Raw genomic sequence first — 21,939 nt, forward strand, 5'->3', positions numbered from 1 at the left:
ATTAGAAATCAAAATGAACTAATTTCTTTACTGTAATAATGCAGCTCCATTAGCTGTTGGTTTGCATGGTTTTGAATGAGAAATTTACCTGGCTTTTTTGTAGCTATTGTGGTAGAAACATTGATCCGACATAATCTGCTACATTTATCACAAGTCAGAAGCCAACTTCTGTTTGAAGTTCATGGGTCTGTGAATATTTGCAAAAGGACACAGTACTAAGAACCAAGTGGCTCAACCATCTGTAAATTATTTACGCATGTGAAAACAAAGAATCAAAGCAAATGAACTGTAGCACATTCTGATTAACATGCCTACTGGAAATCCGATTATAGCAAAGAATATTGAAATGACAGAGAAATCATCTGGCCAGTTGATCAAAGCTAGTGGGGAATGGATATTCAAGGGGGGACCCAAAAAATGGAATTAATTTATAAAAATTTGTATATTTATTCTTGCATATTTAAACTTCAGTCATTTTCAAAGTACTCTCCATCTAATGCAATACCCCCATTGAGGCCTTTTCTCCACTGCTCAAAACAGTTTTGGAACTCATCAATTTTGATGCCTTTTAGTGCTTCTGCCATTTTTGTTCCACCTCTTTCACATCAGCAAAATGTTTCCTTTTGAGGACTTCTTTCAAACCAAAAAAAAGTTGCTCAGGGTGAAATTGGGTGAATAAGGAGGGTGAGACATGGGGGTCATGCCGTTTTTGGTCAAAAACTGCTGAACATTCAGCGTGGTGTGGGCAGGTGCACTTGTAAATCATCCATCATGAAATGGGCAAGTAAGTTCAAAGAGTCTTCAAAAGAAATCCACTGAAATGAGCACAATGTCTCACAACCATGCCAGCTGGTACACTGATACAGGTGGGTTCCTAGGGACCCACCTTCAAATGATAATTATGGTTTTTTGGGACCCACCCTTATATTAACATCAGACAAAATAGACTTCAGAGCACAGAAAGTTACCAGGAATAAAGATGGACATTACATAATGATAAAAAGGCCAATTCACGGAGGAGACATTTCAGTCCTAAATGTGTATGTGCCCAATACCATAGCTTCCCATTACATGAAGTAAAATCTGTTAGATCTGAAAGGAAAACAAAAAGCCTCTAAGTTTTGTTAAAATCTTCAATATTCCTCTCTCAGTAATCAACAAAACTAGTAGTCAGAAAAACCAACAAAAACACAGAAAAACTGAACATTAGCCAACTAGATCTAATAGACATTAATATAATATTCCCCTCACGCAATAGGAGAATGCATATCTTTTCAAGTGCATTTGGAATATTCACCAAAATAGACCATATCTTGGGTTATAAGACAAGTCCTAAAAATTTGACAAACAAAATAAATGTTCTCAGCATACTAGAATTAAATTAAAAATCAATAACCTGAAGATAACAGGAAAATTTCCAGGCACTTGGAAATGAAACAACATATTTCTACATGATGCTTGGGTCAAAGAGTAAATCTCAAGGGAGATTAGAAAGTGTTTGAAATTGAATGAAAATTAGAAACAGGATTGAAAACTCCTGATTCCCCAGGTGATAATATCAACCAGGCAGTTTGGAGCTCTGTATAGAGAAGTGCTTTTTCTCTGATGAAACTCTTTCATTTTTCATGGTGTAAAGGCAGTGCTTCCAATTTTGATATGGTTGCTCTTTATACTATGCTACGGGCAGGCAGCCAGGTATAAGTGCCACCACTCTGCAGGAACTGGCTCCGTATCAATGAAAAGACACACACACTTTTTATCCCTAGGTACTCACCAAGTTTGACAGTTATTTCTAGATTAACCTTACCACATAAATCAGTGACTGAATGATACATTTAAACATGAAATTCTGGACTTTATGGGTAGACAGATAATTTGAGTCATGGGTGGAGACTTTTGCATTTCCACAACTCTGGTTAGATTGATAGAAATCTTCTGAAACTGAACTACAGGGCTTCAACCACCCACACTCTCACTCAGAATACCAACTCCAAGATCCCAGCCCTCATAGTACCTTGGGAACACACTCTAGAGACTATGCTAATTGTTACTGACTATGTTTTCTGATTGGCCAGGTAGGCAAAGGCTAAACTTTCAATTGAATGTGCTGTACTCTCATTTTCTCTCCCAAACTGCTAGTCTTTTGCCTTGCAATTGTTGTGCAACCACTGTACAATACCACTACAGGGGCACTCTTTCAACCACATAGAACTGCAGTTGGGTAAGACAACCTCCTGGAGATTCCAAAAAGTTTAGGCAATACACTGAAAAGAAAAAAATGAAAATGAAGAAACGAGACAATTGGCTTTTGGTCCTCCTCATCCACTACAAGACCCAGTTGTCTATTTATACAAGCAGTATAGACCTGTTGCCTGCCGTATTATGTCTCAGAAATGTAAGTGGAGGGAAACCAGTTTGGCAAGATAGTAAGGAAACAGGATAATGGATTTTAGCAACAAAACTGAAAATCCATTCCTGGGTGGTGTTTGGCAGTTTGATGTTGCCAGGGGTGGGTGTGGGGCATATGAGATGGTGGCAAGGCACTGTTTGGCCACTTGGTCCATGAGTGAGCACAGAAGGGGTAGGACTGCAATTCCGGGTCAGCTCCCCTTCATGGCACTTCCTACTATACAGAGTGGATATACCAGTTTTCATTAGCTAAATGATTTTAAAGCCATGTTGGACAAAAGTAGTAAAACAAAGTATTAATTACAGAATAGATTATTACCTTTTTTAAAGGTATTATTAATTTTTTTAGAGAGGGGAGAAAGGAAGGAGAAAGAGAAGGAGAGAAAAATCGATGTGCAAGAGAAACATCAATCAGTTGCCTTTCACGACCCCCACTGGGGACCTGGCCCACAACCCAGGCATGTGGCTAGACTGAGAATTGAACCAGCAACCTTTCAGTTCCCAAGCTGGCACTCAACCCACTAAGCCACACCAGCCAGGGCAGATGAACCTTTAATCTCTGTGCAAGCATGAAATAATTTGTCTGGTTTTTCATTAACTGTTCCATTGATACCATTTCTATCTCAAAGTGATTGCATACCTAGCTAAGTAATTTGCTATATTTCTGTTTTTGTTCAAAATCCTTCATTAGATCTTGAAGTGTTAAATTGAGCTCAAATAAGAAGTATGCTTCCTATCTCTTCTATGGGGTCAGTAGCTAGTGGAAAGTGGAACAAAGGGGAGTTATTGTGCAATCAGAATTTTCTAACAAGAGGTTACTATTAAAGTCTGAGGTAAGTTCTAACAAAAAAATTATATAAAATTATTGCTTTTTGAGCACATAGAATGAATATTACCTGTGAGATAGCATCAATTTTTAAATAGGATAATCTGTTGGGAACATAGACTTTCAAAATGTTTTTAACTTTTTGTTTGGTCTGCAACTTGGTAAAAATATGTATATTCCAAGACTCTCATGCTTATATTAGCTCAGCTGAAACAATGACAATGAAGATAAAAGGTTGAGATTTCTAGATTTATAAGTAAATATGATTATTCAATTAAAAAAAGAGGGAGAGAAATAGTCCAAGGGTAATCACGTGAACGTGATTTTTTGGCATGGTGAACAGAATTGAGATCATAACCTCTTCTGAAAGCAGAAGTCAAAACAGTTAAAGCATTCTACAGATTCTAAAGCATTCTAAAATTCTAGAGATGCAGTAGAGACCAGGAAAAAAATGTGAAGTATTTTCTTCTAAATAAGGGGGCCAGTGGATAAAATGTGTTTCTAGATTACGTGCTTCAAATTTTTTAAAGGTAAGTTCATTGACTTTTTCTGTTTTGTTTGGGGTGGAGGTTCTTTTTCCTTTTCCTTTTTCCTATCAGAAAATTAGGAATAAGCTTTTAGGAATTGAATGCCAACCATCTGTGGAGAAATTACTTTGCAAATTAATGGACTATTTGGATGTTTTTTGGACATCTGGTATTTAATATTATAAAGATGAAAGCATTGATTTAAAACATAAGTTTTAAAAATTATGCAACTGTTACACAATTTTAAGCCAGAAACTGAGTGTAGGAATAAACTGAAATTTGCTAATAGGTTGTGAAGAACTAAGAATATTGAGCATTAACTTCCAAACCTGCATTGTTTTAAAGTTCTTTACTTTTTTGCACAATAACTTGAGGTCATTCTGGATAAAATTTCTCTAACTTTAAGACTGTTTACCAAAAACACTTACAGAAATACATGTGTTTATTGTTTCTGTCTCTGACTCTCAGCCTCTCAGACTTTTAGAAATGAAAGATGCTTTTCAGGATTTTTAAAAAATTATATTTTACTGATTATGTTATTACAGTTGTCCTGGTATTTCCCTCTGCGCCCCCCTCCACCCAGCACTCTCTACTGCCTCAGGCAATCCCCACACCATTGTTCATGTCCATGGGTCATGCATGTAAGTTCTTTGGCTACTCCATTTCCTATACTGTACTTTACATCCCCATGGCTATTCTGTAATTACCTATTTGTACTTAATCCCCTCACCTCTTTACCCATTCTCCCCTAGAACACTCCCATCTGGCAACTATCAAAAAGCTCTCTGTATCCATGACTCTGTCTCTGTTCTTCTAGTTTGCTTAGTTTCATTTTTAGATACAATTGTAGATAGATATGTATATTTTGCCATTTTATTCTTCATAGTTTTGATCTTCTTTTTCTTAAATAAGTTCCTTTAATATTTCATATAATAATGGTTTGGTGATGATGAACTCCTTTAGTTTTTTCTTCTCTGGGAAGCTCTTTACCTGCCCTTCAGTTCTAAAAGATAGCTTTACCAGATAGTGTACTCTTGGCAATAGTTCCCTGCTTTTTGTGACTTTGAATATTCCTTGCCAATTCCCTCTAGCTTGCAGTTTCTTTTCACAACTCAGCTGACACTCCTATGGGAGCTCCCCAATAGGTAACTAACTTCTTTTCTCTTGTTGCTCCTAAGATTCTCTCTTTATCTTCAACCTTTGTCATTTTAATTATGATGTGTCTTGGAGTGGGCCTCTTTGCATCCATCTTGTTTGAGATCTCTGTGCTTCCTGGACTTGCATGTTATTTCCTTCATCAAATTAGGGAAATTTTCTTTCATTATTTTTTCAAGTAGATTTCCAACTTCTTGCTCTTTCTCTTCTTCTTCTTCTGGCACCCCTATGATGAGAATGTCAGAATACTTGAAGTTATCTCAGAGGTTGCTTATACTATTCTTGGGGTGTTTTTTGTTGTTGTTGTTGTTGTTGTTGTTGTTGTTGTCTGTTTATTCTTTTTTCTTCTTGTTGTTCTGATTGGTTGTGTTTTTGCTTCCTTGTGTTCCAAATCATTGATTTGATTCTCACCTTCATCCAATCTGCTATTGTTCCCTGTAAATTGTTCTTTATTTCAATTAGTGTATCCTTTGTTTCTGAGTAGATCTTTTTTATCCTGTTGAGGTCCTCACTAAGTTTCTCGAGCATCCTTATAACCAGTGCTTTGAACTCTGCATCTGATAGGTTGCTTATCTCCATTTTGTTTACCTCTTTTTCTGGAGTTTTGATTTCTTCTTTCATTTGGACCATGTTTCTCTGTTTCCTCATTTTGGCAGCCTTCCTGTGTTTGTTTCTATGTATTAGGTAGAGCTGCTGTGACTCCCTGTCTTGGTAGTGTGAACTAATGTAGTAGGTATCCTGTAGGGTCCAGTGGCACAGTTTGCTCTATCACTCAAGCTGGGTACTCAAGGTGTGCCCTTTGTATGAGCTGAGTATACCCTTGTCTTGTAGTTGAGCTTTGGTTGCTGTTGGCAGATCAATGGGAGGGATTTACCCAGGTCAGTCAGCTGTAAGGACTGGCTGTGACCACTAACCACAAATCTCTGCCTTCTGTGTATGATCAGCTATGCAGGGGCAGGGTGAAGGTTCTCCATTGTGGTCTGCAGCTGTCTACTGGGTCCACTGGTCCTGCGGTTTCCTGGGTGAGGCAGGCCAAAGTCAGCCCCCACCTGTGTTTTTCTGAGGGCCACCCTGCCTGTGCTATAAAGCCATCAGAGATGGCTGCTATTTGTGCTGGGCTTGGAGATTCCCAGACAAATCCAAGCTGTGAATCTAAGCTGGCTGCTGCTAGTGCCTGGCCTGGGGCTCACTGCAGCCAGTTGTTGGTTGTTTGATAGGATTTAGGAGGTTGTGAAGCATGAGCCAAGACCAGCCGTTCATATGGAAAAGCATCTTGGGGGTCCTCTAAGTGGGGTGGGACAGAGTCTCTGGGGATCTCCATGATGGATCAAACCATATTAGCCAGGATAATGGAACCTCAGATATGGCACCAGCTTGCTGGCTCAGTTTGGATAGATGTGATCTCTTTAATTCCATGGTTGTCAGTGTTCCATTCAACTCGATTTCTGACAGTTCTGCGTGATGGTTGTTCTATATTTTACTTGTAATTTTGATGTGGTTTGTGAAGAAGTGAGCCATGTCTGCCTATGCTGCCATCTTGACTGAAAGTCCTCAAGATTTTTTAAACTCTTCACATCATGTATTGAGTCAGAATGTCAATATGTTGCTTTTCCTTAACACAATGTTGTTTCAGACACACCTTGCTTCCCAGTAAACAGAACATTCATGCTCCTACAGTATAAACATTTTGTTCTGAATTTAACAGCCATATGGCAGGATAATAATCAGAGTCATTACAATTATAAAAAGGAATTCATGTGGTTGTTAGCCTTTTGATAAACTATAGAACACCATGTGAATTCAGGGAAAGTAGAGTAGGCAACGCTGATTCCCAGTGGAAAAACCTAAGGGGGTGAAGCCAGATTGACATTTTCACACTACTCTGGGCTGTGGCTGACTTCATAGACAGGAGATCATCTGCTTGATCAGTGTACCCACTGCACAGCCCTCCACAGTCCCCTTAAAAGTGACTACTCTGAATTCTCTGCACTAGGAACAATCTATGGGGATCCTCAGCCCCCTCTTACTAGACACCCTGACCTAATGCTTTTTTTCCTTGGGAATTCTTCCTCCCTCCAGTTGTCACTCCATGGGCTTTCTAAGCTTTTTCCTCAGTCTGCTTCTGAATAGACTTGACTCTTGGCCTCATGAAGCAGCTGTGTGTGGGTTCTTCTTTGGACAGTGTTCTTTGAGGCTGTCTTGGCCAATATGCTTCCCATTGGAACTGGCTTCTGGACTGATCCATTTCCTGAGCTTTGTCTCTAGGAAATATGAGCATCATCTTGTTCATGAATGGAATGGGAGCTTCAGGCAGGGGCACACCCATTCATTATCACAAAGAAGGAATTCACGGCAACCACATGGTTTCTATCCCTGGCCCACATGGTATGCACATAGAGGGAGGAGAAAGCTTGCTCCAATTTCAGAACTGAAGAGCCAGATTCAGAGTGGAGATGCTGCTCTCTGCTCAAAAGTCCTGACCCATTCTTCCAAGTCACCTAGCATGCCTCCCAGGAAACTGGTGGTCATTCCAGAATCTCTTTACTTTCTACAGGTCAACTTAGATACAGTGTTTCCTCCTGCAATGAAGATCTTTGCAAGCACGCAAGTCCCACAGTTTTCAGAACAGGCTCAGCAAATCATATTGTGTAATAGTGCTTGATTACAGCTATGGAAAGATGTGGTATTATTGGTATGCACTAAGACATCTCCTATTGGGGAGGTATTGTGTGCCCTTGGCATTAAAAAAAAGTGTGTCCAAATGCCGCTACCTAATCCTCACCACTACAACTCCTCCGACATACACAGACACACATGTATATGGCATTTGCTTAAGGCTGAATATGCTAAAACTGTGACTTGCTGCTTGTACCAGGTTGTGATCTGCCACTGTACTCCTGGTATAAAAATTATTTATATTCTTTTAGTAGTTACAGAAGAATAACACTGCCCTCCACAGACAATTTAGGGTAGAGTACGTGGAACATTTTTACAATGAGCTAGCTTACACACAAGGCAGAGCCCTGGGTGTTTAATCCAGCTAAAGGCTATCCAAGGCCACCCAGTTCACATGGGATATCTACCCTCTATCTCAAGCCCAAGTTCAAATACATGACAACCTCCCCATAGGAGCCTATATAATCTACTGGCAAATCTAATTAACTATATACATGGTAAAAATATATATAATTTATGTATCCTTTAAATTAAAGATCGAACCAAATTTCACTAATAACCAGGATGCTCAGGGTTAGAATTCAGCAGAGGTAAAGTATCTAGAAAGTCTTCATTTCCATGAATGGATAAGTTTTCATTAAGAAGAAAAGTTAGTTCCCTAGGAAAGTCCCAAACTTAAGAGTCATAATTTAAAAAATAAAAATATTACTATATCTTTGGGACAGACAGGAAGGAAAATATGGATGAAGGAAGAAAACTTGATAAAGTTCAATAGAAGGTAAGAAGATCTAGTTTAGACAAAACTAAAAGCAAAGAAAAGCAGGTTTAACATGAGAATGAAACCCAGTGAAAGATGCTCAAAAACAGGAATTTGCACATGATTAAATCCACTTCTTAAAAATATAGTATCTATCCATTTGATTTCTAAAAATATAGTAACTATGAATTTTCTATACATTAATCATTTAAAAATTCAGCAAAAGGTTAAAAATAAAGGAACAAATATTGCTACATTAGGGCATTTTAAGCTGAAGAAACCTCATGTCTCTGCACTAAAACAATGTTTTATTCACAACTTAGCTTTTAAATGCACAATCTAAAACCTAACAGAGATAGAATATGAAATTGACAAACCTATACCAGAATGGAAAATTTAATAGAATTCTGTTATAAAATGATTATTCTCATAAATGTAACATAAGAAAAGGATGCTGAAAATTTGAAGAAAAAATTTAAATAATTGGCCTGGCTGGCATAGCTCAGTGGATTGAGCGCGGGCTGCAAACCAAAGTGTCGCAGGTTCGATTCCCAGTCAGGGTACATGCCTGGGTTGCAGGCCGTGACCCCCAGCAACCTCACATTGATGTTTCTCTCCCTCCCTCTCTCTCTCTCCCTTCCCTCTCTAAAAATAAATAAATAAATAAAATCTTTTTTAAAAATTTAAATAATTGAATAGCTCATACAAAACAACCTACAAGGTGATATACATTTTCAAGTACACATGGACTATTTCCAAATATTAAAATAGGCTGCACCACCAAGAACATCTCAAGGAATTTCAGAAAAATAGTATCTCACTGAGTAGTATATAGTTCCTCTGACTACAACATGATTAAGTTAGAATTTGAAAATAAATAGTTATTAAAACCAAAGAAATATCAGTAGGCAATGCTAAGTCTATCCATACTTGTGGTCTATAGAGACATTTATGTTGCATTGTAAAAAAAAAAGCAGCAGATAACATACAACAACAAGCATCTATAGCTCAGACGCCTGGGGTGATTTGAAAGAGGTTCTGCTGATCTTGCACAGGCTTGCCCTTCCCCAGGGGCTTAGTTCTCTGTCCTTTGATGTGGACGATGATACCCTGGGGTGACTGGGATGACAGCTGTTTCATGTGCCTTTCATCCTCCAGAGCCCAGTTAGCTCTCATAGCAGTGGAAGAGCCACAGAAAGAAGCAGATACACTCAAAACCTTGTAAGAACTAGGCTCAGAAATGGAACATCCTCACTCCCACCTCTTTCCACTGGTCACAGTTGCCTTCCAGCTTTATGGAAGGAACTCCAAAGTTACCAAAGGGTGTCTGACACTAGTCGAGGTGACCAATTGGGACCACTATGTTGAGTAAAGATGGGCACCCTTGTCTTGTTCCTGATCTTAGGGAAAAAGCTTTCAACCTTTCACCATTGACCATGATGGTAGCTGTGGGTTTGTTGTGTCTAGCCTTTATTATGTTGATGTACATTCCTTCTGTACTTAACTTCTTGAGGGTTTTTATCATGAAAGGGTTGTATTTTGTCAAATGCTTTTTCTGCATTTGATCATATGGCCAGATGATCATATGATTTTTGTCTTTCATCTATTCACGTGGTATATAATTCTGATTTTCATTATGTCAAACCATCCTTGAATCTCAGGGGTAAGTGTCACTTGATCATGGTGTGTAATCCTTTTAATGTGTGATTGAATTCAGTTTGCTAATATTTTGTTGATAATGTTTGCATCTATATTCATCAGGGATATTGGTCTGTAGTCTTCTCTTCTTACAGTGTCATTATCTGGCTTTGGCATAAGGGTAATGCTGACCTCATAGAATAAATCTGAGAATGTTTTCTCGCCTTGATTTTTTTGGAAGAGTTTGAGAAAGACTGGCATTCTTCTTTAAGTGTTTGGTAGAATTCACCAGTGTGAAGCCACCCAGTCCTGGGTTTTTCTTTGAAAAAGACCTGGGAGGTCTTTGATTATTAATTCAATCACTTTCCTCATTATTGTTCTGTTTTATATTTTCTATTTTTTCATGATTCAGTCTCAATAAGTTGTATGTTCCTAGAAATTTACCCCTTTCTTCCAGGTTATTTGTTAGCCAACAATTTGTTAGCATATGGTTGTTCATAGTAATCTCTTATGATCATATTTCCGGTACCAGTTGTAATGTCTCCTCTCTCATTTTATGTATTTGTGTCTTTTCTCTCTCTTTTTTTTAGTCTACTTAAAGGTTTGTCAACCTTGTTTATCCTTTTTTAAAAAGGCTCTTGGTTTTCTTGATATTTTCTGTTGCTTTTCTGATCTTCATTTCATTTATTTCATTCTAATATTTGCTATTTCCTTCCTTCTGCTAACTTTGGGCTTATTTTTTTTCTTTTGTAGTTTCTGAAGGTATAAAGTTAGGTTATTTATTTAATGATTTTTCTTAACATAAATGCTTATCACTATACTTCCTTTCTATAATTGTGTTCACAGCATCCTGTAGGCTTTGGTGTGCTGTGTTTGCATTTTCATTTGTTTCAAGATGTCACTTGATTGCCCTTTTGAGGCCTTCTTTGACGCATTGGTTGTTCAGAAGTGTGTTGTTTAGTTTCCACGTATCTGTAAGTCTTCCAGCTTTCTTCCTGTTGTTGACGTCTAGTTTCATACCATTATGGTTAGAAAAGATGACTTCTCCTTGACCCAAGAGCTAGAGAAAACACACAGTAAAACCTGCACTCTTCAGGCACTTTGCACTGGAGAATCATTTAGTCTGAGCAGTGAGGGGAAGAAATACACTCTCTAGGTACCAGGCAAATGAACCACTCTGAGACCAGGAAGGAGATCTGTTCTTCCTGATGTCTCTCCAGTTCCCTCTCCTGAAAAATTTACATCATGCCAGCTGGCGAAGAAAAATATCTCCAGGACCCAGATCCATCTTCATAGAGCAGGCTCCAAATTCAAGGGAGAATTTGGAGCTGAGAGCCAATGGTAACTGGCACAGTGTGTAACAAAAAAAAAAATGGTGGAGTAAAGTGGAGGAGAAAGGGAAGCAGATACTAGTAGTAAAATGCTAACTGTGGAACACTCAGAGGCTAAGCACTTATTCAGAACACTGAGGTTATCAGGCTACTTGTTTTTGTGTTTACAGGATGTTTCTTCTCATTAAGATCTTTGCATTTACTTAACCTTCTCCCTTTTTTTTCTGATTAAACAGGGCAAAATGAATAAGAGAAAGATAAGTGTGTGTCAACAAACTTGGGCCTTATTATGCAAGAACTTTCGTAAAAAATGGAGAATGAAAAGAGATTCCTTAATGGTATGGATCCAACATCTGTGTCTCTTCATATTTATGATAAGGAAGTGTACATTCCTTGGGAATTTCCTCTAAAAAAAAAAAAGCACCTTTATACACTACAAAATGCTTTTCCTCACATCACATATCTTTTTCAAGGTATTTCCATTAACACAGACTGGTAATGTGAGGTTTGACACCACTGAAACTGGTCAGCAACAGAAAACCCAGTAAATGCTTTATAATCTATGGTGACACTTCTTACTAGCGTTCCCACGCATAGATACTTAGTTTAAGATACTGGTATTCTGAAGACATGGTAAACAAATCAACCCATATAAATGGACAACTGGCATTTCCTCTTTTGAACCTTTCTCTTTTTAAAAAAGTAAATCATTCTCTTTAAAAATAGTAGATAATTTGGAAATGTGATTAATGTCAAGAAGAAAATTAGTATTAGAACTTGTAATCATTCCAAATAACAAAAATATGGGTTAAACTTTGGTGCCTTTTAAATTCAGATAGGTACAGATAAGTAGCATTTTTAACTAAGTTGGAATTTTATTGTATATCTATTGTGAATTTTTTCCTATAATCATGCATTTAGGGAACAAAATGATTTCTTATTGGAAGTTTTTAAGAAACTAGTATCGATAACCAACCAAGACAGTGTTTCTCAGATGCTGTTGAGTTTCCAATACTAGAATCTTGGCCCAAAACCAATATATCACCACTAATTGAACAATGCTTTGAAACTGTCTCTTGCAACACATAAGCTCTCAGCAGAATCCAGTCAAATACAGCAGACCTTAGGGGTACTGCAGGTTCAGTTCCAGACCTCTGTAATAAAGTGAGTATCACAATAAAGCTAGTCATAATGTTTCTGCTGGTGGAAGGCCTTGCCTTCAACTTGTTAAAAAGAAAGTTGACCCATTGGTTGTTCAGAAGTGTGTTGTTTAGTTTCACGATACATCTGTGAAGTTCAATAAAGCAGAACCCAATAAAACAAGGTTTACCTGTATGGCAGGCATGAGACAGTCACCACAGTAATAGCAGCTGATAATAATTTACAGTGGCTTGCCACTATTGCCTGTCCTATTTTCATGATCAGTGCATACTTTAGACTGGTGCTGTGGATCAAAAAAGTTTAATTCCTTTCAATAGTTCATTAGAGTTGCAGAGACAGCTGAAATTTGTGCTGTCCAAATGTTAAATGGTTTATGACATAGGATATATTGCAATTTAAAAAGTGAACCCAACAAATATATGATTAAATTGTGGATGACTAACTTGAAATCATCCTTTTTTTTCTCTCTCTTGAATTGTATAGGAATGGTTGTGCTCATTGCTCCTACTACTTTCTTTGTACCTATATCCTATTACTCATGAAGTTAATGACTTTTCTTCAATGCCTACCATGAACCTGAAACAGCTAGATTCATTTAACCTAACTGAATTTACTATTGCATACTCACCTGTGACCAATACAACCCAACAGATAATGAATAAAGTTGCCTCAGCCTCCTTTATAAATGGTGAGTTTTCTAGCAACCTAAGAGGAATCTCTGATGTCAATATTTGCTTTGTTTGACTGCAGAAGCATGCATTAAATGTGCATTTCAGTTGATAAACCTTGTCAATTGCCACAATTTCTAGATTATATGTAATGTGAATGTATTTTTCCTTTGTCGAAAGAAGCCATCACTCAATATCAAAATCAAAACTGTGAATGTATTTCTTGCCAAGCAAGGGATTACCACTTGGAGCACACGGTCTTTCAAAAAAGAAATCCGCTGACCTTGTGTAGGGTTGGGGGATGCATGGCATACACAAACTGGGAGACGTTGAAAAGGACAGTGTTTAGTGATTTGTTGACTTGTAGCTGTGGAAGCCTCATTACTAGAACAAGGCTGTGGCTCTAGTATTTGTTTATTATTATCTACAAAAACAGCCAGTGTTTTCTCTTCTTAAGTTTGAATATAGGAATTTTATCCTCACCTATTACTAACAAAAAGGTGGTCTTAGTATAGTTGAAGATTCTATTAAAGAGTATTTTGTGTTTCAAGTTTTCACCCTTCAGGGTTACAGTCCTTACCAGTGAAAACTAAGATGGGCATTCTTACTGTCACGATCATGTCTGTGATGATTTCCTGAAATTTGACGACAGGGAGCCCAGAGAACTGGACGGAGAACAGTCAGAGAACCCTTGGCTAACGTAGCTCTGAATTAGGTCTATAGTACATTTTACAAGGCGTCAACTTGTCTGAGTTTCATAACCTCCATATTCAAAATAAGGTTATCGATACTGTATTTTTCATGAGTATTTCAGTTGAAAGTGAAAGAATCCCAAGTCATCTTGTCTTAAAGAAAAGGGGCATCTTTTGTATAGCTTAACCAAAAAAAAATTATCAGTGCACAGCTGGGCAGAGGAGTGTCAACAAGAAAGAAAGAAATGTCTACTTCTCAGGTCTATAGTGATGTGTGTGTGCTGCCTTCATGCACAGGTTGGCTCTGCCCAAACAGATGCAGAATTGGTCTTCAGAATCTCTAGTTATAAGACCTACCACACAAACAACTCCAGTGAAAGGAATGCAGATCTTTCCCAACAGTTCAAAATAATTCCAGAAATTACACCCTTTGAAACAAATGATCCACTTTAGATTAGTCTTCATCTTGGTCCTTCAAGAATTAATCTCATTGGATAGAGGGATGAAGTAGTCATTGCTCAGTGGTTGGGTTCCCAGGTCACCCTGTGAATTACATTCAAACCACATGGTTTAAGAATGGAAGAGGGACAGTATCCTGGATGAATTTTAGAGTGTTTACCAGAAGGAGGACTGGCTGTTAGGCAAATAAAACAACAGGTTTTTGTTGTCCTTTACAAATACAAATGCACACTTCAAAGGGGAATCTATGGTGATTGCCCCATATATGTGAACTGAGTTATAATTTAAAAGTGGCTGACTGCTTACACAACTTTGTGAATAATACTGAAAACCATGAAATTGCACAGGGTAAAAGGATGAAGTTCATGAAATTAAATCTCAATTTTTTTCTTTTCTTTTTTTTATTTTAATCATTGTTCAAGTACAGTTTTCTCCCTTTTACTCCCAATCCAGCCCACCCACCCAACCCTCCCCACTTCCCTCCCATTACCACCCTCCCCCTAGTTTTTGTCCATGTGTCCTTTAAGTTTGTTCCCGTGAACCCTTCCCATTCTCCCCTGAAATTCCCTCTTCTCTCCCCTCTGGTCACTGTCAGCCTGTCCTCTTTTTCAGTGTCTTTGGTTATACTTTGCTTGTTTCTTTGTTTTGTCATTTAGGTTCCTGTTAAAGGTGAGATAAATCTCAATTTTTTTAATGAATTTAAAAACATGACCTAGAAGGTACTCAGTATTACCTTTAGGCACCATGATTCCCTACCCAAGAGTATTATTGTTAGGGAAACCTGTGATTCTTCCTCCACCCAATCACTGGAAGTTATATAATGTGTCTTTTTTTTTTTTTGTCAGCCTCTGTCCATGATCCCACTCTAGCCTAGGTAACCATTAATGTTGCATTTGGATTCTGATCCCTTATCTGAATTCGGTATCCAAATGTCCACCCACTCTATAGTCTGTATTCAGGCTCTTGCCATCTTGAGTTTTGGTGACCACAGTTCCAGATTATGTGGGACTTTTCCTTCCTGTCCTTGCTTCCCTGCACATAGGCCAGATGGATGGATATAGACATCCCAAGCTTTCCCATGGTACCTCTCCAAAAGTCACACCATTACTTGCACTTGAGTCTAAGAGTCTACAGTGTGCATCTTGCTTGCAAATACTGAATCCACTTTTGATTCAAGATCTTAACCTGATCTGACTGTTCACCTCAGGCCTAGTCACTCAGTCTCCTGACATGTGTTTGCTTTCACCCTGTTTCACAATGTCTTCCTGGGGGCCCCAATGCCATCCATGACCTTGTGCTTCTCAACTGTCTCTTTGTTAAAAGTAACATGCAATTGTAATGATAAATATTCATTAAATGATTACTGTGTGCAAGATCTTTACATAGAGTTTGTCTTTACAATGAATGTGTTATCTTTATTTTACAAGTAAGGCAATTGCAATTATGACAATAAATATTCATTAAATGTTACTGTATGTTAGATTTTTAGAGACTTTATAGTAATAGAGTATTATTCTGTAATAATAATAGTATTACTTTGTATTTATATCTGTATTATGTATGAATATTCTTTACTACTAACCATTGATATTATTATGTTTATTTTATAAATATGGAAATTGAATAACAAAGATTAAGTGACTTGCTCATGATTGTACATATTTAAGGAATAGATTCAAGGGAAAAGAAAGTTAATTATATCAAAATACATGCTGGCACTCCCTCCCCTTCTATCTTTGACATTCTCACCCCAATTCTCATGTATTCCTTCTCACTTTTCAGTCTTAATAAAGCATTTGCATGGCATTGAACACAATATTAACAAAAAGAGGGATTAATAAAAACAAAGGAGAAAAAAAGAAAAAATGAAAATGAGGGATTATTTTAGTGATATCAACATAGTCACTTGACATATTTTTTAAGTTTTTACTTTTTTCCTGGTATATTAACCATACTGTGAGTGTTGTTAAAGAAAAATGAAATTATATAGTTATTTCTGCCTGATATAAACCAGTACTTATTGTGATTTAAAAAATATATATATATATGCTACCATTTTAGATTTACTATTATGCTCATTCTTCTGTGAATAGTTAAATTGATATAGCATATTATATGTAATTGAAGTGGGTTCAATAATTTCAACATATAAAAATAACTAATTTTCATGTATGCTTTCTGATTATACACTATCTGGATAAAATTTTACAAATGTCTCTCCTCAACTTTTATTGTGCCTGACTTACTCCAAATCAATATTTGATTTAATTTTATTTCCATAAAGAACTTTAGTAAAATCAATTGAACACAAAACCTGAAGATAATCTCCTAGTAATTTACTAACAATAATATTCCCTTCTTGTAATGGCAGATAAAGAAATCTTTGGAATGTCTGATGAAGAAAGTATTGAAAAATTCGAAAACAATCATTTTGTGCCAGTAGTAAGAGTCATCTTTACTAATACATTCTCATATCACTTGAAATTCATGCTTAGATATGCAGTTTCAACACGGAAGGAACACGGGGACCATATAGGTAACTTTCTAGCTATACAATTCCACTGCTTTCTATTTCAAGTATGTCATAAGCCATACATGGGAGTAGATGTTAGTACAGTGAATTTTAAAATCTTTATCTGTGATGGTGATGTCAAAAGGCCAGTCAACACATTTCAAAAATGTGCATTGATTTGGGGTATACAATACTATATTATATAATGGTTTTATATATATATATGTGTGTGTGTGTTCATATTTACATATATATCTGTATAGATACATATACATGTATACAAAGGAGTATGTGTAAAATATTATTGTTAAAGGAAGATAAAGTTGTTTATGAATAAAATAGAACAAATTTCTCTTTAAATGTTTGAGCAAGTGTACATGGAAGTAAAGAAAACGCCCAAGGGGGCAACATGAAGAGGGCATCAAATTCGGAAGGATTCATTAATGCCCTATGATTTTGCTGATCTCACTAACCAGAGGTTTAGGTTTCAGTAGCTACATAAGGACAAGTGAGTTTACATGAGGTGAAGATTCCTGTATGAATTTGGAACCTGGAGAGGCTATATACTCGGTGAAAGAGTAGACCAAAAAAAATCACCTATTGACAAAGGAAGAACAAAAGGAAGCTTGTTTGTCTTATCATGGCCTTTGGATGACAAAAAGCAGCCCCCTCCAGGAGAATCTGTAGCTCTCAGTCCACCTTCCCTTGAGGTTGGGATTCTTATCCACCCCAACTGCCTGTTCTGAGAAATTCCAACAATTAATACAGAGGAAGTGAACCTGGGTTGCTCAGGCACGGGGGTGCTTAGCAAAAGGGGTTATAAATCTTCTAAAGAAAAACACAGCCTCAACTAGTTGAGGCAAAGAAGCACAGAGAGAATGTGAGCAAGTTAGCGTGTGTATTATTACTTGATGCATACCATTTCCTAGGAGTTCTCTTCCTGCCCCTCTATAAGACTCATTACTGTAGTTCATGTTTTCACAAGTCCTGAATCAAAATAAGGACAGTTGGAATTTAAGGGCCATTGTAAAGTCCACTGTTTCCTATCATGAGGATTGAACCAATCAATATAATTGTGCTTCCTTTTCTCTTAAAGACCCTTGTTATGAATCCTTTGGAGACGTTCATTGTGCAGTTACAGAATTCTGGAAAAACGGTATAGTGACTCTTCAGGCTGCCATTAACGCTGCTATTATAGAAGTGAGTACAAAATATCCAATGCAAACTTCAATGTAGATTAATCCAATGTAGATTAATGGCATCAAAAGTTTCATCAAAGAAAATATAAATTGATTGCCTTGTTTTTTTTTTTCATTTTACTCAATGGTTTCTTTACAACAGAGTTTACTTAAGTTCTACGTGTCACATGGGATATACATAAAGAGAAGAGAAATTTTCTCCTCAAAGAAGAAATTTCCTAATAATGAGAAAATTATTAGAAGAGGAGAGTAGGTTATCACAGAGGTGTTAATAATGTCCATATACGTAAACAAGCTAAGCATTCCTAATTAAAGTGACATTTAAAACTGAAGCTTGAGGTTAGGGTTTGCTGAATATATAATGGCACAAAGACATGCCAAGCAAATCATTAGGCAATGTTAGGTAGGGAAGTGACAAAACACAGAGCAAATGATGGGAGCAGTGCGTAGCTCAGGATGCCTGGAGTGGAGGCTCCGCATGGACCAGTGGTAGAACATGGAAGTGAAAAGATGGGCTGGCCTCAGATGCACACAGGCCCATTATGTGGTCACAAGGAAAGAGATGATGAAGGAAAACAGAGCCTGTCATTCATGATTATACAAACATGGCTATCAATGTCTTTCTTCAGGTCACAACAAATCACTCAGTGATGAAGGAATTGATGTCAGTTACTGGCAAAAATATGAAGATACATCCCTACGTTAGTCAAGATGGATTAATGGCTGATTTTTTCATTTTCTTCTGCATTATTTCCTTTTCCCCATTTGTTTACTATGCCTCTCTTAATGTTACAAGAGAGAGGAAAAGGATGAAGGGCTTGATGACAATGATGGGTCTGCGAAATGCAGCATTCTGGTGAGTAAAGTGTAGCACAAGTAAGTAAATGTAAGAATTCAGGGAAAGTGGACTTCTTCAGAGAATCACTATTGAAACAATGATTTTCTACCTTTTTCCTATGACTGGGATAATAATTGTCCTTACTATCATGCCTACCAGGCTAAGGCTGGGGGTGATTATACATCTCTGACTGAAGAAAGAACATCAGGTTTGTGTTTTCTGGGTGATTGCAAAGCAGAGGTAATGGGAGATGGCCAGTGAGCCTACAGGTGAGAGTAGATGGGAGAAATGACAGGCATTGGTGTCTAAGCCAGAAGTGGAATTTAAGCCAGGATGAGATTCAAAGGGAAAAAAAGAAGAGATCAAGGATCAGAAGCTCTTTTTTGGAGATCAGGGATGATGGACATATTTGAGGGAGCAAACTGGCAGAACAGGATGGTAAATAGAGGCTGGGTAACTTGAATGCAAAATGTCAGAAGTTTAGTAATTCCAGGTATGGACAGGGTCCTGTGTGAGAACTTGTGAACAGTTGACTGAAAGGGCAGAGAGGTGATGTTTAAAGTGAGGAGGAAGTGAAATAACCTAGAGGTAAGAGAGCCAGGTGAATTACGCATATGGAAACAAATCCAGAGGCTGGAAGAAAAATCTATAAATCAAAACTGACCTCTTTATGAAATAAATAGTCAATAAAGGGAAGTATAGTGAAACAATGAAATCTAAGACTCTAGGGCCAAAATGCCTGGACTGGAAGTGTAGTTAGCATCCTTGTTCAGTCAGTTCTTTGTCTATAAAATGAGGAAAATAATGGTATTTCTGCATTATTGCAGAACTGTAAGAATAAATGATTTAGCATTCTCTAGGTTCCTAAAACATTATCCAGCACAGAATAATTGCTAAATGTGTCAGATATTATTTTGTTGGTTCAACTACTGTTTTGTTTTTGTTTTTAACATTATTTCATTATGCTCTTCAAAGAATACTAATAAACAAGATAAAGTAATTGAATACAGGAAAGTAAACTATCCTAGCATAACAGAAAGTGAACAAAGTTAAAGGCAAGTATGTAGACTGTTTGGTGTATACACTCAGAGAAAAGACAAAACAGCTTTTGGAAAAAGAAGTGGTAGAATTATACATGAGGAAGAAATTTTTTATCTCCAAGAAAATTCAGGAATCTTCTCACCCCCAGAGAAGAGAGAAGGATCTGAGATTCACTGAGAGTCTGCTGCTTACTCGGACAGGGTCCTACATAGACACGACCTCTCTGAGTCCTCACTGTAGTGTTATTCCAAATGTCCAGAACAATCAAAGGACTTAGAGGAGTTACAGAGTGTATTCAAGGTCACAGAGTAAGGATGCAGCAGAGAAAATATAGAACCAAAATCTACCAGACTAGAAGCCTGTTCTTTCCTGTTCTCATAATAATGGGCCTGTAGGTACGTGTGTGTTTCTGGAATTAATTGTAGGAAAAAGAATATTCTTAATTTCTTAAGAATTTTTCCTAAAACATTTGCCTAGTATTTACTATCCTAAACACTCAATAAATATCTGCTGGATAACTGAGTGTATGCTTAGAATGAATGAATCGGTGATGTTAGAATCCATAGTAGGTTCTTTCCAACCGAACATGAAACACTACAATAACATTTTGTTCCCCTTTCAGGCTCTCCTGGGGTTTGCTCTATGCTGGCTTCATCTTCATTACTAGCCTTTTCTTGGCATTTATTGTAAAATCTGCCCAGTTTTTAATTCGGGCTGACTTCATGATGGTCTTCACCCACTTTTTCCTCTATGGATTGTCGTTGGTGAGTTGGTGAATTAAATATTTTTCCCCATCTAACTCTTATCCTAAGGACCAAATTGGTTATTAGTCTCCACATCCCTTTACTCCTCTGCCTGCTGCATTTTCATGAGAAAGTCTGTAGACTGGAATTTGATCTGTAGTGTTTTGTAACGCCAATTGGTAGTGCACATTTCAGGTCATTGTTTTGCATTTCATACATAGGCTAATAATATTATATAACTCTGATTCTGTATATTCAATTTCCTATTTTATTATGCTAGGAATGATTTGTGGAAAAACATAAACCAACTGCATCCTCTCTCATTTTAGATAGCTTTGGCTTTTCTAATGAGCGTCTTGATAAAGAAATCCTTTCGCACTGGCCTGGTCGTGTTCCTTCTCACTGTCTTTTGGGGGAGTCTAGGATTCACAGTATTATACAGACACCTTCCTGCTTCCTTGGAGTGGCTGTTAGGTTGCTTTAGCCCGTTTGCCTTCATGCTTGGAATGGTCCAGGTGAGAAGCCATCTAATTGTTTATTAATGACATTTCTGAACCATCTTTCCTCTCTGGAATTTTTTTGTATTACATTATTTACTTTATTAAAACAAAACACCAACATGTTAAATCGTGGTTACATTTGTTATACAATCATAGATAAGTGTCTTCAAACAATATCCTGGTGAGATTAGGTATAATAATTACCTTAAACACAATAATTATAATGCTCTATGCACTGAGGCATAGGAATAAGTCGAATCTCAGACTATGAGGTTATAAAATAAAATTAATTTAATTTAAATAAAAATAAACTATTGTTTTACTATGTATTAACCCTATATTTGTCTCTTCTCTGGAATTTAATGGTCTTGGTCATTTCCATGGTCAGCGTTATAAGGTATAAAATTCTAATAAAAACTATTGTGAAGCTTTAAAAGCTTTGGAAGTATTTACCCCAGCAAAATAAGCCATGGGGTGAGTGGAAAAAAAATAGAAGGCTCATATATAATTCTTTACAGTGATTTTTTTCTTTGGCTACTAATTAAATATGGACATGATGTTACAAATCTAATACTAAACAAATCCAGTTCTTATTTTGACTGAGTCATTGACCAGCACACATGACTGTAAAAACCATAAAGTAAAAGAAAAGAAAATTCAAAATTAAAAATGTCTTGAAAATGCATTGAGTCGTACATTACATACCTGTTCATAAAATGTCATCCCTCTTCCTATGAGTCTCGCACTGACCTTACTTGGCCATCCCTCCAATTAAGTGGCCATACCGATCATTTCATGTACATGTTT

At 37.1% G+C, this 21,939-nt stretch overlaps 1 protein-coding gene across 4 annotated transcripts in view; it reads left to right on the top strand.

Annotated features, from left to right (window-relative positions):
• LOC123816719 (ABC-type organic anion transporter ABCA8-like) overlaps positions 1 to 21,939 on the top strand; it is a 65,825-nt gene that overhangs the window by 2,428 nt on the left and 41,458 nt on the right. The window contains exons 1-8 of one of the 4 annotated variants that reach the window (XM_045835872.1): positions 3,110 to 3,242; positions 11,556 to 11,657; positions 12,964 to 13,168; positions 16,671 to 16,835; positions 17,908 to 18,011; positions 18,640 to 18,866; positions 20,512 to 20,653; positions 20,962 to 21,147. In XM_045835872.1, coding sequence (XP_045691828.1) covers positions 11,562 to 11,657; positions 12,964 to 13,168; positions 16,671 to 16,835; positions 17,908 to 18,011; positions 18,640 to 18,866; positions 20,512 to 20,653; positions 20,962 to 21,147 — 1,125 coding nt within the window. In that variant the 5' untranslated portion in view covers positions 3,110 to 3,242; positions 11,556 to 11,561. Of the gene's footprint in view, positions 1 to 3,109; positions 3,243 to 3,594; positions 3,766 to 11,555; positions 11,658 to 12,963; positions 13,169 to 16,670; positions 16,836 to 17,907; positions 18,012 to 18,639; positions 18,867 to 20,511; positions 20,654 to 20,961; positions 21,148 to 21,939 lie in introns of those variants that run through there. The other 3 variants (XM_045835871.1, XM_045835873.1, XM_045835874.1) reach the window with 3 other exon arrangements.

The sequence above is a fragment of the Phyllostomus hastatus genome, unplaced genomic scaffold, assembly GCF_019186645.2.
Source record: "Phyllostomus hastatus isolate PE091 unplaced genomic scaffold, TTU_PhHast_1.1 phas_contig_210, whole genome shotgun sequence".
In the NCBI taxonomy this organism is placed as follows: domain Eukaryota; kingdom Metazoa; phylum Chordata; class Mammalia; order Chiroptera; family Phyllostomidae; genus Phyllostomus; species Phyllostomus hastatus.